General features: G+C 36.0%; 1 protein-coding gene across 1 annotated transcript in view; it reads left to right on the plus strand.

Moving 5' to 3' along the window:
* Window positions 1-7,677: 7,677 nt before the first annotated feature.
* The window catches only part of LOC142340005 (uncharacterized), a 31,862-nt gene continuing 18,853 nt past the window's right edge, over window positions 7,678-20,686 (plus strand). Inside the window, exon 1 of the mRNA XM_075390398.1 lies at window positions 7,678-7,987. Coding sequence (XP_075246513.1) covers window positions 7,806-7,987 — 182 coding nt within the window. The 5' untranslated portion in view covers window positions 7,678-7,805. The remainder of the gene's footprint in view (window positions 7,988-20,686) is intronic.

Raw genomic sequence — 20,686 nt, forward strand, 5'->3', positions numbered from 1 at the left:
AAGGTGGTTTAATATTAAAAAAATTCTCGAAAACCATTTTCAAGTCTTAACAGCATTAAATTCCATAGCTTTCAACAAAAGTTAATAAATACGCTCAGTTATCATTCGATTGGGGACAAGGATTTTTCCCATGCATAGATAATCAATACGGGATAGCAATATTTCTTATGACTATGTAAAAAACAAAATGCATCCAAAAACCAAAAATTCAGTGGGGAAAGTGCGCAAAGAAAGTGCCAAAGCCGTTTGAGCCATATCTTTTTCTCTGAAACTTTATCCATGTTCCATTGAGGATAATGTCATAAGATTTAAAGAGGGACCAATGCTACGAAAAAATCCAAAAAAAAACTTTAAAATTTTGAAATCTTGTGGCATTGAAATAACATTAAAAATAGTGAGAAGATAAAACCGCTAACCAGATTATTTTGGTGTGCAGTAGACAAAAAGAGCTCCTGTCATTACTGAAGCTGACTTACAATTCACGAAAATAAGTTTATGATTGGTTAATGTTGAAAAAAATTCTCGAAAAATTATTTTTTAAATCTCAACTCCTATTAGCTGTTGACACAAAGCCCGAGATATGTTCACTTAATGCTCATTGCAAAACCTATTGCACCTTTAGTCAATGAATTTATGCCAATGGACACCAAAAATTTAGTAAAACCTCAAAAAGAATTAAAAAAATTCATTTAAACTTACGAAAACTCCGAGTCGAAGCCAAAAAAAACAGGAGCCATTTATTGAAAACGAATTTTTTTATCATTGGCCTTCATTAGACTCTAAGTCGGGTTTGTCATTAGCGGAGGCTCGGTATGAAAAGTGGCTAGTCTCTAGCTGACTTAAGAAAACAAAAAAATATGAAAAATTTTCTAAAAAAAGAGCTCTCAAGTAGAATTCGAATTTTTTTGATAGTAAACTTCCCTATGAGACGGAAACTAGTCTTTTTATCGCCTTTCGTCATTTAGGAACTCAAAACTGATTCTTTTTGTGGCGTGAAATTTAATTTATAAAAATATGTTAATTCGAAGAAAAATTTCATTAAAAGTGAACAAAATCATGTAAAATATCACGTGTTCACACAAAAATTTAATCCTCGATAACTCCTCGAAAAAAACGAAATTCATTAAAATCTTTTTAATTTTCGAATTCTACGCTGGACGAGCTTTTTAATGATACCACTCACATTTCTCTACAATGAATATATCGATCGGCCAAAATTGACTGAACAAAAAAAAACCCATTTCCATTTGAGTATATAGTTCCTCCCCCACAAGTGGGGTCGGAACATATATAGCAACTACATCGTAATATATTTAAGTGATTTGGGTATTAGAGAAAGGTGGTATACAATTCAATACACTACAAATAGTTGAGAGCAAACCGCAAATATTAACTTTATTTAAGCCAAATAAAAACTAAATCTTACTTTTTAGATAACATTGAGCAATCAAAATGATTCTGTCATCTAATTGCCGATCCCATACAGAACCATAGCAAATATTTAGCCACACGGAACAGAATACTAAAATTATGTGGAGGAAAAATGGAATAAAAAAGGGGAAAAACACTGATTTCTTTAGGACTAGCTAGAAAGATTTACGTACACCTTTATACAGATCATGACCGAATGAGAGGGGAGATGATCAAATTTCACTTGTTATTGAAGTACAAAACGAAGAGAAGTGATCCAAATCGTTTTTAATTCGGGCATCTGCTTGAGAATCAGCATTTTTAATCATCTCTAGTTAATCATCTCTATGAATACTACGAAAACCTGGAATAGCGGCAAAAAACTGCTTCAATATTCGGCTATCTGTTTCCACCACTCTTTTCTTCACCACAAATTTTACATGAAGAATGGCGAGAAAAGTTGCGGAAAAGATGCAGTTGTCATCGTCATGCAACTGTTGTCATCGTCAGGAGAGGCGATTAAAAAATTACCACACAATTTTTATCAACCTCTCGAACTTATTCACAACTCGACTACGCTTCGCAGCTTCACCGACTGATAATACTCCTTAATCGACCACTATTGCACCAAACTAACCTTTGCTGATTTTAACTGAGGTCATGCAATATAAACTCTGTTATCCGCTCGTCAAATGGAGGGTTGTAGTTCCATTTGTTTCAACAATTGGGAAAAAAGGAACCGGGAACTTTGTCAACTTTCGTTTCCACTTGGATCCTTTCCAATTTTTAAATTTGTATACCATTAAGAAGAGTGCCCACGAAGTCGGATGCAACTCCAGGAGGAAGAAGTCGCATCCCATTTTCGATTAGGCACTGCTGTCGATGTAAATAAAAAAGTTGACGTACTAACTAAATTTTTGATAAGGTCTCTCCACTTTTCTGAGTCTTTCATTTTGAGTAGGATCTGACTCGAGTCCAATGGTACAAGATTTTTTTTGGTTTTTGCTCAAATTTGCTACCCGTTCTTTATTGGATCATAGAAAAGAACTCAGAAAATGTCTTAGAGCTTGAAAACTTAACTTATGATACTAATCTCAGAAAGAAAACAAACTTATCAGATTTATTACACAACTGCAGCTATCAAATTAGAAAATAAAGGTGAATCAGTTTACAGCTGTATGTCTGTCAAAGTTTGATTTTTCTTTACTAATTTTGAATGGTAAATGGAACTTTGTCAAAGATCCCAAGTGGAATTAATTTTTGCAAGCAATTATGAAATGACACCAACCCATACGCCCCAAAATCCCCTGATTATTGGTAAGTTGACCTTTAAACAATTGTATGCTGTAGGTATTATGTTTATTTTTCAGACTTTAAATAGGACCCACTTTTGTTATAATTTTCACTCTTCTCTTTTTAATCTCTCAAAGTTAATTTATCTTTTTCTCCAACCTCTTTTGAACCTGAACAGCTCTAATCTTTAACTTGCAAAAACTCGTCCTGCACATAGGTGCTGTTCGCTACCCCACCTTAATACTGCTATCAGGTTATGGGTCCGCCCATCAGACCTTTGATACGCCAATAGAACTTTTGGTTGAGATTGTAATGTCAGTGTGGCCAGTTTATGCTCTTTTAGACTGACGAGAGTTGTAGGATCTAAAATGTGAGGTTTTTCTTGTATACAAAAGCTGAATTAGAAGTTGCGACAGAAAAATTTCAATAAATGTAAACTTCAAAATGGAAACATTAAACAACAGTTGGAAGCAGATGATTTTCAGTGGGCTAGCAGAAGACTACCCAACACGAAGTACGTTTTTGTCTGCCTCTGCACAAACCAGGGGCTTCTTCGAAACCCTTATAGACATAGTATAGCTACCTAACAGGTCAGCACCAATGAGGGAAGAAGTCAATGACGCGGAGGTAAGATAATGCGAGGCCCGGACTCAAGCTAGAGCTACAGCCATTCAGGAGATTGAGAGCCGCAAAAACCAGATTTAGTGCGACCTGACAATGACACTGGACGCCTCATGCTCATTTATTTTGCGCACCTTCTATTTGATTCACAGAAAATTGTAAAAATAAATTATGTTGAATTGATTCGATTAGCCCTTCATGTGATGATTCAACACTTCTAACTTTGTAAGAAATTATTTTAATTTTCTCGATGTTTATTCTGTTTTCATAAACAAAGCGAACAAACACAAACAAAAAGTCAATACCAATAATCATGTTTTCATATCCACTCACAAATATATCCATAATTTGAAATGAAAGCACCAGAGTGGACCCGGTTATTTTTTTTTCAAATCTCCATAATGTTTCACTGCTGAAGTTGTATTTAATTTGAAGGCAAAATCATTTAATGCGCTGTTGCTGGCTTCTGTGCTTTTGCTGGCATTTTATAATTTTTTCGTTAGATTTTGGATTTTCGTTTCCGGATTGAAGTTTTGTGAGTGGAGCAGCTTCAGAAGCAGTTTTACTGATTGTCCGTAGACTTTTCCTGACTAACAACGCTGAAACAATTTTTTCACCTTTTTAAAGGTTGAAATCAATTGCTTGTTTAAGTTTTGTAAACGCGCCACTTTTTCTCTCTAATTCTGGTGCTAGTGAAAAAATCTTGAAATGCTGTGAACAGACCAGGCACCAAAACAAAATTTTATCGCATAGTTGCGTCAACGGCATCATGAGTTGAGTCTATTAAAACGTGAACGTGAAAGTGGTTGTGGTAGTGATTAGTTATCGATAGTTGACGAAAATCAGGATTACAATTACAGGACACTGCAAAACTTGTCAAGCTTGTCAAAATTAATTTTTCAACTGTAATAATGAATTTAAACTGCTTCCGAAATTGATTAAAGTAACCTGGATAACGGTCAAGCATTGCTTCTACCGTCGTTTTGGGCTTTTTGCAGATGAAGGAGCGTCGGCGTTCAGATTATTGGTTTCAGTGTCAACGAATGGGAACGCTTCCTTAACTTTTGACAATTCTAAGAAGATTATCGCATTTGTCCGTAGTCATAGAAGTTCATATTTATCGTCAATTTTTTTAAATAGTTTCAGAAAAACTTAAGTTCCAGTCTTATCATGTGTTTTTATGGTAGCCCTGATTAAACTTTTTCCGTCTTCGATAAATCAAAATATCATTCACAAAAGTAAAAAATTTTTTGAAGCAATAAAGGCAAAATAAACTCCAATTATTTGCCATCAGCTTTAGATATAGATGAAAAGACCGCATTGAAAACTCAAAATAAAAAGGAGCTGCGGGCTTGGATCAAACTAGTGTCCTCACTGTTTTTAAAGGAACGCAGGTTTTTAAGTTAAAAATATAAACTCAAGTATGCCGCAGTGTGTTTAAATCTATTTGTTCAATTAAAGTTGAAAATGTGCAAGATTGTGGCTACTGAAAAACATATGCAATTTGTCACCTGTTTTCAATCAGTAATCAAAATATCGTTACTAATTAGAGCTTGGGGTCAGAGATCAGCCCTTATTGTTATAAAACCTGTAAAACTATCTATAATACTCCAAAAGAGTCATTTCAAAAATTGGTGGTGAAAAACTTATGCCACTACACTGACTCTAACTACTTTACCAAACAAACATAAAACAAAATATGGGAATTTATGTGTTGTGCGCAAACAGTTACACTGATGAAACTCCCATAAATTGTCTGTTCACACTAACTTTAGTTGAATGGTTTTAAAACTCTGACGAAATAAAAGAACATTAACCAAAAAACTCGTTTTGATGCAGAAAAAATTTCCGCAGAAAAAAATTATAATCATTTTAAAACTAAAATAATAGCTATATGGAAACGGCTTTTGACCTGTATTTACAGAGACTTAGCTGCAAATCGTCCAACAAACAGGTCAAAGATACAAATAATTTTGAAAACAAACCTTGTTAAAAGTCTTAACAGACATAAGATTTAAGAAAAACATGGTGGATAATATTGCAACACCTCGGGAAGCTATTTTTGCATGTTATTACTTAAACAATGTCACGAGATTTTAAAATAGCAACAAATACAGGCAGAAGCCAAAACTTCAAAAACAATTTTTAGAAACCAGCGTTCAATGCATTATAATTCCAAGATGTCATTCAAGATGACATCCAAGCTCCTTCTCATCTGAACATCAACGGGTCTTTCTTATCAAAGGACTGCGTAGAAATGGAAACAACAAAAACCCAACAATTGAACATTTTAGAAATCTCGAAAACTTTTATGAAATTAATAGGTGGAAGCAATCACTCAAAACATATAACCAACCGCGAAAAAAGTTTGAATCAACAAACTTAGCTGAGATTTTTTATTGGTGAGATTGAGTTACCTGGTGACAAAAACGAAAGCAAAAGAGACAGTTGAAATTTTTTTAATAAAAGTTAATTTGAAAGCCATTAAAACAAATAGATTCAAAAACGTTAAATTGGTTCAACTATACGTCCCGGTGTCACCATCGAGACCTATCATTATCAGGTATATGTCGAATACCAATAAAAATAACAACAAAAATAGGCCAAAATTTGTAAAAACCCCACAATTTTTGGCGGAGAAAAACTTTCAGCGCCAAAGTATAAACTACTCGTTAAAAACATCATAACATATCAAGATACGCCTTTTTTCAACAATTTGCATTTTCTCAACTATGCATTCCTTCAACTGGACCTCTCAATAATGTGATAGTTCAAAAGGGAAACAAAGTGAACACAAAAAATTTGCATTTACGTTTAACAAAAAAAAAAGAAACCTGGAGTACCACAACCAAGAAACCATTAATTAAAAATAAAGCCACTACCGACATTAATTTATACATCACAGGAAATAGGTTCTTGCTTGTTCTTAATGAAACTACCCCAGAAGTTTAGAGAGCTAAGACAAAACCATGGCAAATTTCAAAAGTTCACCGACATTTTTTTTTAAATTATATCCAAAACCAAAAGAGACATTATATAACTACTGAAAGTATTGTCTAGGTTCATTTATACCTCTCAACAAACCAATTGGACCCTTTACTGTGGAGAGGGTGGAATGAAAGCAAAACATAAGAAATACGTTAAGTTTTACGAAAACAATTGATGGGAGCCATAAAAACCATTGGTTTAACTCTGACACCATAATATATGGTCATTGGACCTCATTTTTTCAAAAATATCTGTCAACGAATGAGCCATGATTTGAAATTGTTGTCATTAAGTTATATAGATTAATATAAACACAAAAATTGTTTGACGAAAAGGCCGCGCCCCATTAAAATCTAAAATCTTAACCGTAAGGATCCATGGTGAAATCAAGATCAACCCTGATAATGCTGCGCTTCTAAAAAAACACCTAATTGTTTAAATGGTTGCGAAATAGATCAATTGTTAAAACATTTTTTCAGGATATTAAGAATAAATATTGAATTTTTCATAATAATCGAGTTTAAATTTGCGGAAAACTGGCCCAGTTATAATTCCAGAAGACTCTTAAAGCCAGCTTACGAAAAAAAATGACCGCAACTTTAGGGTGTTAAAAGAGAATATTTGGTCTCATTTTTGACGAAAAAAAGTGAATTTTTTGAAAAAATTAGGTTACATTCTAGCCAAAAAAACTCGGATCAAACTAATCAACAACCCTCTTCTTTAAAGATGAAATCAATTACACTACTGTTAATAATTTTTAACGCATTTTAGCAAATTCACAAAACTTTAAACCTCGATAACTCCCTGTAAAAAGCGAACACTAAATAAAATCTTTTTAATTTCATATTCTACGCTGGACGGGCTTTCCAATGATACCACTCACAACTCTCTTCAATGATTTTATCGATCAGCCAAAATTGACTGAATAAAAAAATTTATTTGAGTATAGTTCCTCCCCCACTGAAGTGGGAAGGAACAAAAACAAAGACAACCAAAAAGATTAAGTTCCCTTAAATTTTCTTTATAAGATTCTGTTTTCTGCGCAGATGAAAATAAATTTTTGCCGCGCAGGTATGTAATCTTTTGAACAAATTCATTGGCAATTTTAGAGTATTCACTTTGACCTTGAGATTGGAGTGGGTGGGTAGTTTCTCAGTTTACATAACAAGACTTTAAGATAAAAGATGTGCTCTATGTTGTTGGCCAACATTCTTGAAGAGACAAAATAAAGGGGTTGTCTATGCAAAGAAGGTCATGAAACATCTGGCAATTGTGACCAACAACAAAGCATACCGATCTACTTTTGCAGGCGGCTGAAGATAAACCCACCATTGGGTCATTTGTGGCTTTTCCTCCGCTGTTTGTTCTCTCCGACATATATTACTCCTTATCGGAAAAAAATCGAGAAAAACACTCCTTGTCGAGACAAAAAAAACATTAGTTTCTTCCTTTAGTAGAATTATTATCCAAAAAACTGTTAAATATACTGGAAGATGTTTTTCATCTTTTTTCTTTTCCTGATGTTCAGTTTTGATCAGAATGAATGCAGGAAAGCCAAAAATTTGGTAACGTGTGCCAAGGACTTTGACTATATGCAAGAGTTAAGCAGATGCGTGCACTTCAAAAAGACAGCATTTAAGGGTCTGGAAAATGCTCAAAATTACTGCCGAAAATTGTTAGTTCCCTTTCTAAACTTCTTTCCCGGAAAATTTTTGCTAGATAATTTTCTATAAATTAAAATTTAGGAATTTATTCTACCCCCCCCCCCCCCCCCCCTGTACTTTTAGTTCTTGTGCACCCCCATGCATGCGCACGTGCAATTTTTACTTTGTAGTATGCTATATAACAAACACATCGTTTGTGACTTGGGGTCATAAAAATTGTTGGACAGACAGAATAGATCCTGAAAGACAAGTAGGAATACTTTTTTAACTATAGAGATCTTTACTGTGATTAACAGATTTCAATAACGTGCTAATCAAGAACTTTATACCAGCCGTGACCTCCAAAAAACGAGCTAAAGACAAAAATAAGTTAATGCTTAATAGCTAAGGACAAACAAAGACGAAAACATTTGAGCAAGCACATAAATTCATATTTGAAATACACACATATGAGACATGGGTGCTTGCGTATCGACCGACGGCCGGGTAGCTATTCGAAATATCTTGTCGGACGCGATGATCAAATCGTTCCACATGTCACATCCGGGTATTTGGGTCATGATAAACTTTTTTTTGAGTGCGCGGTGGCAGTGATCAAAACAATACCTTCTAGCTAAAAGCGCAGAACCTACTTCATGAAAGACCACAATTAGTGATCTCAAAACAGTCATCACAATTATTTAACTTCGCACGACTTAACAAAGGTTATTGCCAAAGAATGAAATTGAGCTCCGTTTCATGGGCCCGATATTTGGTTATCAAAATATATAAATAAATATATTTGGTTATCAAAATATATAAATAAATATATAATAAAAATATATAAATAAATAACTATTTATATATATAAATAAAATATAAATATAAATATATAAATAAATATACTATTTATATATTTTGGTTATCAAAATATATAAATAAATATATATAAATATAAATAAATAAATAGATATATCGATCAAACGGTTTTAGTAAATTCCTGTCAGCAAAATAATCATCACGCACAGCTAGTGAACATGCTTTCAACTTTGTTCAAAAATGTGTTACTAACAGCGGGTTACTCCTAAGCGTAAGAAAAGATCAAGCACATATCCTAATGACATAATAATTTGATTAAAGATATAATGTACACTTATCCGAGTCAACGGTAAATGATCAGTTCGCAATCAGTCTAGTTAAACGAATGCTTTAATCAAACAGCTTTCTGAATGACTGCTACATTGTCCTAAATTAACTGAAGCTCACACACAAACTACTCAGCTATCGACAACTTCTTATTGCGGCATCCCGGACTGCACTAAATTATTTTTTCAGTGCTGAATCATGATAACTTTTGTTCTGAATTTTGGACTGCCAAGTATCATGATCATGTCAAAAATTAGGCTGATCAGAGTAAAAAATCAGGACAACCTAGTTTCTCTGAATTTGTTCTGAACTACATGACAAAATCAGACTGTGGCATTACTGATCAGAACAAAATTTCAGCCTGAAGAAAAAAATCTCAGAAAAAAACTCAGCATGTAAATACTCTGAATTTACTATGAGAATAACAAAAGAACAATAAAAAATAGTCATTTCAGTCCAATTCGAGTTCCCTGGTACTGGCATTGGGGAAGGAACAAATTGCGAAAAAAAACATTAGTAAGGCATAAGATTCCTGGTGATCAGATTGAGATGAAAACTGTTACTTGTACCAAACAACCGACAAAAGATCTAAAATGTTTACAGTTTTCCTTACCTCAAATTTACAACCATAGAGTGAAGTTGAGGGAGTATTTGTTGGAATGTTTGGAAACTTTTGTTTTGGAAAGCTTTAGAAACTGTTGTTAACATCAGCTGGCTCTCAGATTGACCACGATTTGATTGCTAAAAAACGTCATTAATCAGCAAGATATTCTAGAGCTTAAAAATGGTAAAATTATATATTAAAAAAAACATTAGAAAAGAAGTTGACATCAAAGCTGTCCTTCACTGAAGCCTGACGGATTAGCTACGCCTATGTCAGCTGAATGACTGCTAGTCGATGGTCCAAGTTCCATGTTAGTGTATTTTTAAATGATTTGATTGTCATATGAGTGTGTGTTGGCTGTTATCAAATTGGGCACGCGATTTTGCACTGCCCTCTGGACATTCCTTTTATCCGTCCTAATGTGCAGTTTTTGGGTCGGATTGACGCTTTTCTTGCGTCTTTTTAAGAGGAGTTCTCTGTAGTTGGCTTTCTTCAAATTTATGGAGATTGTTTTTCCTCAGTTGACCTCCTAACGTGATTGTCCTGTCGCCTCTCGGCTTGTTTGGTAAAATCAATTATCGTTTACCTTTTGTCTCTAACTTGCCAAAATCATTGTTCATGACTCTCAATTCGACCCTTCCCATTTGCGGGTTTTCCAAGTTGTTGTCGCTCTGAACTCAGTATTTGTCTTTTGTTCAAGTATCTTGAACAACCCGTCTCCATGTTTTTTTGCTCTTTTCTTGGCATCGGTCTTTTTTGCTAAGGCTACTCTTGATGATTCTTTGGTCCTCGTATATGTTGAATTTAGTCGTTTATGGATAGAGAGCGGCTTGGTAATTCTAGGGTTTGATTGCATCTGGTGGCCCCGTCCCCGCTCAAATCGACGGGGACGAAAAGCACCAATTTGACGCTTCTATAGTCTACGTTGTTCCAGTCTATGTCAGCTGATAGAGTGCGACTTGATTTTCATATGAGTATGAATTGGTTGTTGTCAACTTAGGTACTCGATTTTCCACTGCGCCCTGGTTGTTCTATATATCCGCCCTAATGTGTGGTTTTTGGGTCGGATTGATGATCTGCTTGAGTCTCTTTAAGAGGACTTCTCTGTTGTTGCCTTTCTTCAAATCTGTGAAGAGCGTTAAAAGCTTTTTCTCAGTTGCCCTCCTAACTTGATGGTCCAGTCGCTTCTCTTCATGTACGGCAAAATCAATTATTTTTTGTCTCAACCTTCGCAAAAAAAATAAATAAATAAAAAAAATGAATTCCAACCAAACATGATTTTAACAATCTTGATTTTGCCGCACTTAGAGGAGGTTCATTTTGATTAAGGTTTTCTAACGGAACCCAAGCAAAAGGATAGCAGTAGTATCTGAACTTCCGCATCAAAGAATATTGTCATTTCTCTTTGGAATGTTTTGGGATTCATCAAAGGCGTAGATCAGGAAAGATTTTAGTTGAATGAAAGCGCATTGTTATATACTTAGCCACACAAACAAAATATTTTCCTAGCACCTCTTCTGTCTCATTTAAAGACTTTGCCATTGGACCTCGTAATGAAGTCGTTTTATATGATCTCCTAGAATTGATGTGGATTCAGAATACTCGGTTTAACATGTATTTTGTTCAAAAGAAAGAGATGTGTGAGGACCAGCTTGTACTCAATGGTCAAAAAGCCTTGGTTAGTCAGACTTAAGACTTGATCTGAATCCAAGAGGTTCCATTTTCTACATATCCACTTAACACATCCTCTTTGAACTTTCTCCAGACGCTGCAGTCTAACGTTACTGGGGAACCAAAGTACATAACTTTTATCCAAAACACACTTACCGTTCCTTTTTGTTTCATCAGGTATAACTCGTTGTGATACCTCTTACTACAGAGGTATGTATCAGAGCCACGAATGCGTGTTGATTCAAAGTATTTGGATTCGAGGTGCGAATCCACTGTATTTGGTGAAGTGTAGGATTACAGTTCTCAATTAAAACAAGCAACAGTGTTACAAATGTGACACTATTCTTTTAGCGTGGAATTCTGTCTCGAATCCTTAGCGAGCTATTCTTGTATCAAAACACGACAGATTGAGAACAACTGAATTTCAGAAATATTGTGAAGAGAATGAAAGTTAATTCAAGTCATAAAATGGGAAAGCGTGAACACAACTGAAAACTTGACTTTATAGTCGGACGTAAAGTTTTACCTAGGTGAATGCAAATATGAATAAAAGTTAACTTAACTATCACAAGGACAACTAAGAAATTAGTACACTTTACAAATTAGGGTACCACAGTACCACATATCCATGGCTTTAGTACTTACAATGGCAACTGGAATTGCAACAATAGGAGGCAAATGGAATTGCAATGGCTTTCCATGTTAAATTAAAAAACATGTAAACAATAAACGTGTATAAACAAAAGTTAAACAAATGGCGTAAATTAAGGGGCAAATGCAGCAACAGTGTAACACCATTCAAAATAACAGACAATTCTATTGAATGAACATACACATTTTCTTTCACAAAATAATGTTTACAATGAAAACGAATTCAACAACAAATAAGGTAAAGTTTACATTAAAATGAAATTGAAAAATAAATTGAAAAGTTTTGAAATTAATGATTAGTGTTACTGAGCAAATGATAAGTTTTCAAATTTGATTTTCGGAATCGAGAATGCTCATGCTGACTTCACTTTCATAGTCAGCATAATCGTACTCTTCGGGAGGCGAAGTTCTGAGCTGGCAAATACGAGGGTCTGGTGGGCTCACGACTGGTAGTTCGAAAGAGGTTTCCACTGCTGGTGGTTTTAAGGCCTCCTCTTGTATTACGGTTTCGATTACAAGGTTGTTTGCTCTTTGGCGTTTAGGTGCTGGCATTGTCTCAGGATCACTAATGGAGCATACCGAGCTCTCAAATCCAAAGTAGTTGGGAGCTTTACGGTTCAGCGTTGCCTCTGAGGTCGTCGGATTTGCAATTGAAGAAATTGCTGAAGAGGCTGCTATCGGAGAGGCTGCTGAAGTATTTGCTGTAGCCGATGACTTGCGTGAACGACTTGTTCCGGCTTGAGGTTTTTTCGGTTTTCGAGATAACATTGCCCTCAAAATGTTGCTGTTTGCTGAGGAGATTCCCGAGGCATTATCGGATCGTCGGGTTTTTTTCTTTGTATCCCCTCTGTATTTTTTCGTAAGGTCTTTGGAGTGCTGTGCGATCTTTTCTTACGTTGTCATACGAAAGTGGTCGTCTTTGGGCGTATTGCCACAGTTCCGTATTTCGCTCTGCCCGTGTGCCAAACTTAGCAATGTCACTGTTTCATACCTTCACTTCTGGGACTTCTGACTCTTTGATTGCTGTCGTTGTGGGGGATGTTCTTACGACAGTACTGCCGAGCGCCAATGTCTCTCAAAGGCCTCGCAAATCCCGCTTTGAACGCTTGGAGACTTTTCTCGCAAATTTAACTCTTGTGATCCTTTTGTGCAGGGTATCGGATTTGTCAATTTTGGGTGGAGAATAAAGCGCGAAACTGACTTATTTTTTCCCCATTATAGTGTCTGCGCGCATCCACCTTAGCTTTTGTCATTGGCTCTTCGACTTGTATGTCGCTTCGTTCCCACGTTACCCAGCCGTTGTCATCGAGATAGTCTCCACTGGAACTGTATCTTCGTCAATCTCAGTGCAATTTTTCTAAGCATATACGGCGAGAATTCATATTGACCCAGGATAATCATACCCCAACTGACCGGGTGTATTAGGTGTAATGACTCGAGAACCGCATCTTGTATGGAGTGTAGTATTGCCACGCGTTCGTTCACACAGACACATCCCCAGCGGACGTGCAGGTATATCCAGTACGAATGGAGATAGGGGTTGACCTTCTTACATCTCTGTTCGTCCCCTGAAGAATGCAGTCCCCCACTTCTTTCAAGACTGCGTCCTTTCTCGTTAGTACCGCAAGGAATCCCTTTGTGAACAACTGAGACAAATTGTTTGCAAAGACCTCCTCTTTTGAAAGTTCCAAGTTCGGTGACGTTGGCCCCTCATTGGATGAACGGGTGGAATTGACCGCGAAGTTACTCTGCTGGTCGCAGGTGTTGGTGGAGTTTTTGGAGATGCATATGAGGTGCTCATGATTGAATTATTGAAAGGATGGATTTGTGCAGCGTTTGCAGAGTGTGAAAGAAGCAATTGAGTAGTGCGGAGATTTAAGGCAGAAAGCAATTTTGAATGGTTTGTTTGCTGGGCTATTGAGACACGTGTGGAATGTGTGTGATTTACGCTGTTAATGTGCTGTAATTGACAGTTTTGCGGGGTGGTATCTATATAAATTGCTGCAATTGCTTTGCCAATGCGGGTAATTGTTTCAACCGCAAATTTCCCATCATTTTGGTTTGTAACTTTTGCTTCCTGATTTGGTTGGCGAGAAATGTAATCTACCAGCTTCTTTTTCGCGCCTGGTATATGTTCAATATTAAAATCAAAAGGTAATAAAAGATACACCCAGCGAGTTAAACGACTATTGTAAGATTTGTTAGATCTGTGTTCTTTCATGATTGAAAGCAATGCTTAATGATCTGTAATAATTGTGAATGATTTTCCAAACAAGTGATATTTAAAATATTCAACAGACCACACCACTCCTAGTAATTCTAATTCATTGACGCTATAGCGTTCTTCATTTCAATTAAGGAAACGAGACAAGAACGCGACTGTATGCCAACCTGTAGGTGATTGTTGTTCTAATGCAGCCCCTAATCCAGCTCTAGATGCATCGCATTTGATACGGGTTTCCAAGTGTAGATTATAGTGTGTGTTCTCAGTGGCCTTTGCTACTTTATTTTTAATATGTTAGAAGTGAGTTTCAAGTTCATTATTCCAAACGAATTTAGTGTTCTTTTTAAGTAAAGGGCGAAGTGAATGACATAATTGAGAGAGATTAGGAAAGAAGTTACCAAGATTTTGTAAAGATCCTAAAAATAATTGTAGTTTTTTTTAAAATTTAGTTGCTGTTAATTTTAGGATTGCTGATGTTTTAGTCTCAAGTGGTGCGACTCCAGATTGGGCAAATTTGTAACCCAACCATTCTATTTCAGTTTTAGTAAAATGACCTTTGCGTAAATTTATTCGCAAATTATCCTCGTCTAATTTTTTAAGACATTTATAGTGTATCTTTAAATGATCTTCTTTTGATCCACTAGTAACTAATATAATGTCATCGAGAAAACAATGAGTATTATCTAGTCCAACTAATGTGTAATACATTACCTTTTGGAATGCCGCTTGCTTGTCAGTTAACCGGCAAATTCTAGTAAAAAAGCGTTATGTACCTCTACCCTCACAACTAACAGTGTTAAAATTGTAATGCCGGGAGGTTTCCTGGTCTAACTTTAATTGACTGTAATTCGTGTTGTAATTTTGTTGTATCGTGTCATTTAGGTTATCAATAATAGGCATTTGATATTTATTTTTGTGAATTGATTTATTTGAAATCTTAGAATCTAAGGCCATCTTAACTGTTTTATCTCTCTTCAGAGTTATGAAAATTGGAGATATGAAGGTTTTATCTAAACAGCTATTTAATTTGATTATATATTTTTTATCTAATATTTTTTTAAGTTCTGTGTTAACTAAAGGTTGAAGGTTTATGAGAACTCGACGTCATTTTTGATGTGTTAGTGTAAATTATTTTTGAAATGTAGACTTCACTGTGTGTTTTAATGATTTACCGATTCGGGAGATTAAACCAGGAAAGTCAAATGCTATTTGTTTCTTGATTAAACATTGGTTTTTATCAACATTTGAGACCTGTTTCATTTTTGTGAGTGAAAGTTTAAGCTGAGGAAAGAGATCTCGCCCAATTATTGGTCTATGACCGTCTTCACAACTGTAACATTGACGTTTACAGCTGCCCAGTCGTTGCATTTCACTAATTTAATAATTACACCGATAGTCTTGATTAATTCATTGGCGAAAGTTTTTAGATCGTGATTTTCCGGAGACTGTACCCAAAAGCTTTATTGACTATTCAATACTACTGTATTTTCTAGACTTTTATTAAGGATGGTGCAAACGCTCCCCGAATCCACTAATGCTTTCGTTTCTGTATTTCCCATGCGAATGTGTACCTTAACTAGTACACTTCTCTGATATTGTCACTATCAGAGATTACAGTTACACAATTGTCATCGAATTCATCATAATCAGAGTCGTAGTTAGCATTTTAAACACTATGTCTTTGGAACATTGTCTCAATCTGATTTACCTGTTCCCCTGCCGTGGCAGAAGTACCGATAGTTGAGGCCTCAAAAGTTGTATCGTCTACGTTGTTGACTCTTGGTTTTGGCTTCATTTGTACTTTTGTCTTTCTACAAATTTTTGCAAAATGATTCGCAATTCCGCCATATTTGCAGTTCTTTCCAAGAGCAGGACAGTTCTGACAATGACTAATTGACAATCCGTAACCGCAGTTTGGGAAAATTGTAGTCTTGACAGAGGTATTTGACGATGGTCTGGGTCTGTTCCAGGAGTTTTGAATGCTATTAACTGAAATAGTCGGTGCCTGATTCAAAGATGCTGGAGTAGCTTTTCCTGATATTTTCAATCGATTATGGATGCCCATCTCAATATTTATTGCAACTTAATGTTTTTTTAGCCGACCTCGTTTCTTTCAATATCTCTCTCTGTATTTCACCATCCTGCATATTTGCAAAAAAAAAACATCTCGAATGAGAAATTCATCGTGGCTACCGAGATCGCAGTTCAAAGAAAGCTCTCGGAGATATCCGTAGAACTTTTCGACCGGTTCCCCATTGAGTTGTTTTAGTCTGAGAAAAATATAACAATCGAAAGTTATGTTTCTCTGCTTAGTGAAGACGTTGTCTAAACTGTCCCAAAGGTCCTTTGTAGAAATTTGGTCAATTTGAATGCTTGGTTCTTGAGAACCAAATATTCGACGGCCTTCCATGCCGAGGCTAAGGTAGGTTAGCGAGACAGCTCTATTGTCGCAAAATTTCCATGGTCTATCGCCACACAATATTCCCGCCACCTTCTTCTGACATTTGTTGAGCCATGCATTCTTGAGTTGTTCGTTCCGAATTCTGCGGTCTCATTCGCTTTGATTAGTGATATTGTCCACATCTGCTTCATAGATGGTTTCAGGGGAGAAAAAAACCTTATCTGGTGGTGCTTCTCGTAGAATATCGATCGAAATACCTTCTTTAGCAGGTATGGCCAGCTTCAACATTCCCATTTAAACGGGGATTCCAAAGTGGGCCGTTCCTAAAAGGGTTCTATTCCCAAAAAAAGCTAGTTCTTTAGGTGCTGACTGCGCCATGTGATACCCCTTACTACTGAGGTAAGTATTTGAGCCACGAATGCGGGCTGATTGAAAGGAGTTGGATTTGAGGTGCGAATCCACTGTATTTGGTGCAGTGTAGGATTACAGTTCTCAATTATAACAAGCAACACTGTTACGAATGTGACACTATTCTTTCGGCGTGGAATTCTGTCTCGAATCCTTAGTGAGCTATTCTTGTATCAAAACAGGAGAGATTGAGAGCAACTGAACTTCAGAAATATTGTGAAGCAAATGAAAGTCAATTTAAGTAATAAAATGGGAAAGCGTGAACACAACTGCAAACTTGACTTTATAGTCGGAGGTAAAGTCATACCTAGGTGAATACAAATATGAATAAACTCTAACTTAACTAACACAAGGACAACTAAGAATTTAGTACACTTTACAAATTAGGGTACCACCGTACCACATATCCGTGGCTTTAATAATTACAATGGCGACTGGAATTGTAACAATAAGAGGCAAATGGAATTGCAATGGCTTTCCATGTTAAATTAAAAACATGTAAACAAATAACGTGTATAAACAAAAATTAAACAAATGGCGTAAATTAAGAGGCAAATGCAGCACAAGTGTAACACCATTCAAAATAACAGACAATTCTGTTGAATGAACATAAACATTTTCATTCACAAGGTAATGTTTACAATGAAAATGAATTCAAAAACAAATAAGTTAAAGTTTACATTAAAATGAAATTGAAAATTAAATTGAAAAAAAAAATTGAAATTAATGATTAGTGGTACTGAGCAAATGATAAGTTTTCAAATTTGATTTTCGAAATCGAGAATGCTCATGCTGACTTCACTTTCATAGTCAGCATAATCGTACTCTTTTGGAGGCGAAGTTCGAAGCGCGCGAATACGAGGGTCTGGTGGGCTCACGACTGGTAATTCGAAAAAACTTTCGGCTGCCATTGGTTTTAAGGCCTCCTCCTCTTTTACGGTTTCGATTACAGTGTTGTCTGGTCTTTGTCGTTTAGGTGCCGGCATTGTCTCATGATCACTAATGGAGCATACCGAGCACTCAAATCCAAAGTAGTCGGGAGCTTTAGGGTCCAGCGTTGTTTTTGAGGTCTTTGGACTTGCAATTGAAGAATTTGCTGAAGAGGCTGCTATCGGAGAGGCTGCTGAAGTTTTTGCTTTAGCCGATGACTTGTGTGAAGGACTTGTTCCGGTTTGAGGTTTTTTCGGTTTTCGAGATGACATTGCCCTTGAAATGTTGCTCTTTGCTGAGGAGATTCCAGAGGCCTTTTCGGCCTGTCGATGTCTTATCTTTATATCCCCTCTGTATTTTTCTTAAGGTCTTTGGAGTGCTGTGCGATCTTTTCTTCCGTTGTCTTACGGAAGTGGTCGTCTTTGGGCGTATTGCCACAGTTCCCTATTTACTTTGCCCCAGAGCCAAACTTGGCAATGTCACTGTTTCATACCTTCACTTTTGGGACTCCTGGCTCTTTGATTGTTGTCGTTGTGGGGGATGTTCTTACGACAGTACTGCCGGCACCAATGTCTCTCAAAGGCCTCGCAAATCCCGCTTTGAATGCTTGGAGACTTTTTTGGCCAACTTTAACTCTACTGGTCTTTCTGTGTGGGGTGATCCCCATCAACCGAAAAAGGGGTTTTATTCAAAGAAAGTGATATTTGGAAGCAGAAACAGTTAAATGTGAACGATTTTCATCAGACGAAAACTGGAACAACGTAGACTATAGAAGCGTCAAAGTGATAAAGTCAAGTAAGGTCGGTTTGAGCGGGGACGCGACCACCTGATGCATTCAAACCTTAGAATTACGAAGCAGCTATCCATTCATAAACGACTAAATTCAATATATACGAGGACCAAAGAATCATCGGGAGTAGCCTCGCCAAGAAAGACCGACGCCGAGAAAAGAGCACAAAAAACATGGAGACGGGTTGTTCAAAAAACTTGAACAAAAGACAAATACTGATTTCGTACAGACAAAAGGTAAACGAAAATTGATTTTACCAAACATGCCGAGAGGCGACAGGACAATCACCTTAGGAGGTCAACTGAGGAAAAACAATCTCCATAAATTTAAAAACGCAACTACAGAGAATTCCTTATAAAGAGACGCAAGAAGAGCATCAATCCGACCCAAAAACCACACATTAGGACAGAAAAAAAAGAATGATCAGAGGGCAGTGCAAAATCGCGTGCCCAATTTGATAACAGCCAACACACACTCATATGACAATCAAATCATTTAAAAAAACACAAATATGGAACTTGGACCATCGACTAGCAGCCATTCAGCTGACATAGGCGTAGCTAATCCATCAGGCTTCAGTCAAGGACAGCTTTAATGTCAGCTTCTTTTCTAATGTTTTTTTTATTTGTAACTTTAACTTTTTTTAAGCTCGAGAATATCTTGATAATTGAAGTCTAACGTTTTTTATCAATCAAATTGTGGTCAATCAGCTGCTGTTAACAACAGTTTCTAAGGCTTTCAAAAACAAAAGTTTCCAATTATTCCAACATTTATGCCCTAAATTTCACTCAATGGTCACAATTTTGAATTAAAAAAATAGAAAAAAAGTTGATCTTTTGTCAGTTATTCAGTATAAGTACCAATTTCAAACCCAAACTGACCACCAAGAATCTTATTCATTACTAATGTTGTTGAGTAGTTTGTGTGTGAGCTTGAATTTATGAAGGACAATGGCGCACATTTTTAGTCATGATCTAATTATGATGCTAAATCGTGAGCAAGCTGTTGAGGCTATAGTTTAATAAAAAAATAAATTTGCTTGTTATGCTAGTCTAACTCTTCTGTTTAATTTGCCGCAGAATGAGTTTGCTGATTCAATATATAACGTCTAAAGGGCATGCAGTGCAAAATTGCTTGCCTAAATGGAAAACAGCCAGTAAAACCTTAAATGATAGTCAAATCATCTGAATAAAAAAGCACCCAAACTCGGACCATCAAGTAGCAGTCATTCAGAAAGGTGTCTGAATAAAGCATTCGCTTAACTAGACTGATAGTAAACTGATCATTTACCGTTGGTTCGAACAAGTGTATGTTATATCTTTAATCAAAATGTTGTTTTGACACACAATAAAACGCACATCTTGACTTATCCTTATCCTTATCTTCTTGATAAAAATTCTATTCCGGAATTTCTTTGTTTATTACTTTGGGAGACAATTTAGAGGGCAATTGTCTCAAAGACCATCTTATTGACAAAAGCTAGTTTGCAAAATTTTTTCCTTATTATCAATCAATAACGTGAGGCATTTTATACAGTTAGAAGCAATCGCGTACTTAAAAAATTTCCTTCTGTAATGTGATAAACCTTTATCAATAATTGAGGAGACAAAGAAAATTCGTATTTTTTAAAAAAAAATTAGGTTTATTGACATTTAGCTATCATAAACTTTTCGACTGTTAATAACAAAATGAACCGTTTACCGGAAAGTTAGCCCTCCCTTGTAATCAGCTCAACGTAATCAGGTTCTAAATTTAGTTAGATGAAAACCTCTTAAATAGATATAAATCAGAAAAACAGTTACTACTTTCGAGAAATCGTTTTGTTTGCTGTATCCATTTATTGTATTTTCTCTATGTCAAAGAAAGTCAACTTGTGGCTCTTTAGATATCAAATTCAGCTCTTTTA

The sequence above is a fragment of the Convolutriloba macropyga genome, chromosome 5 (genome assembly GCF_964194025.1).
Source record: "Convolutriloba macropyga chromosome 5, txConMacr16.3, whole genome shotgun sequence".
NCBI lineage: Eukaryota > Metazoa > Xenacoelomorpha > Acoela > Convolutidae > Convolutriloba > Convolutriloba macropyga.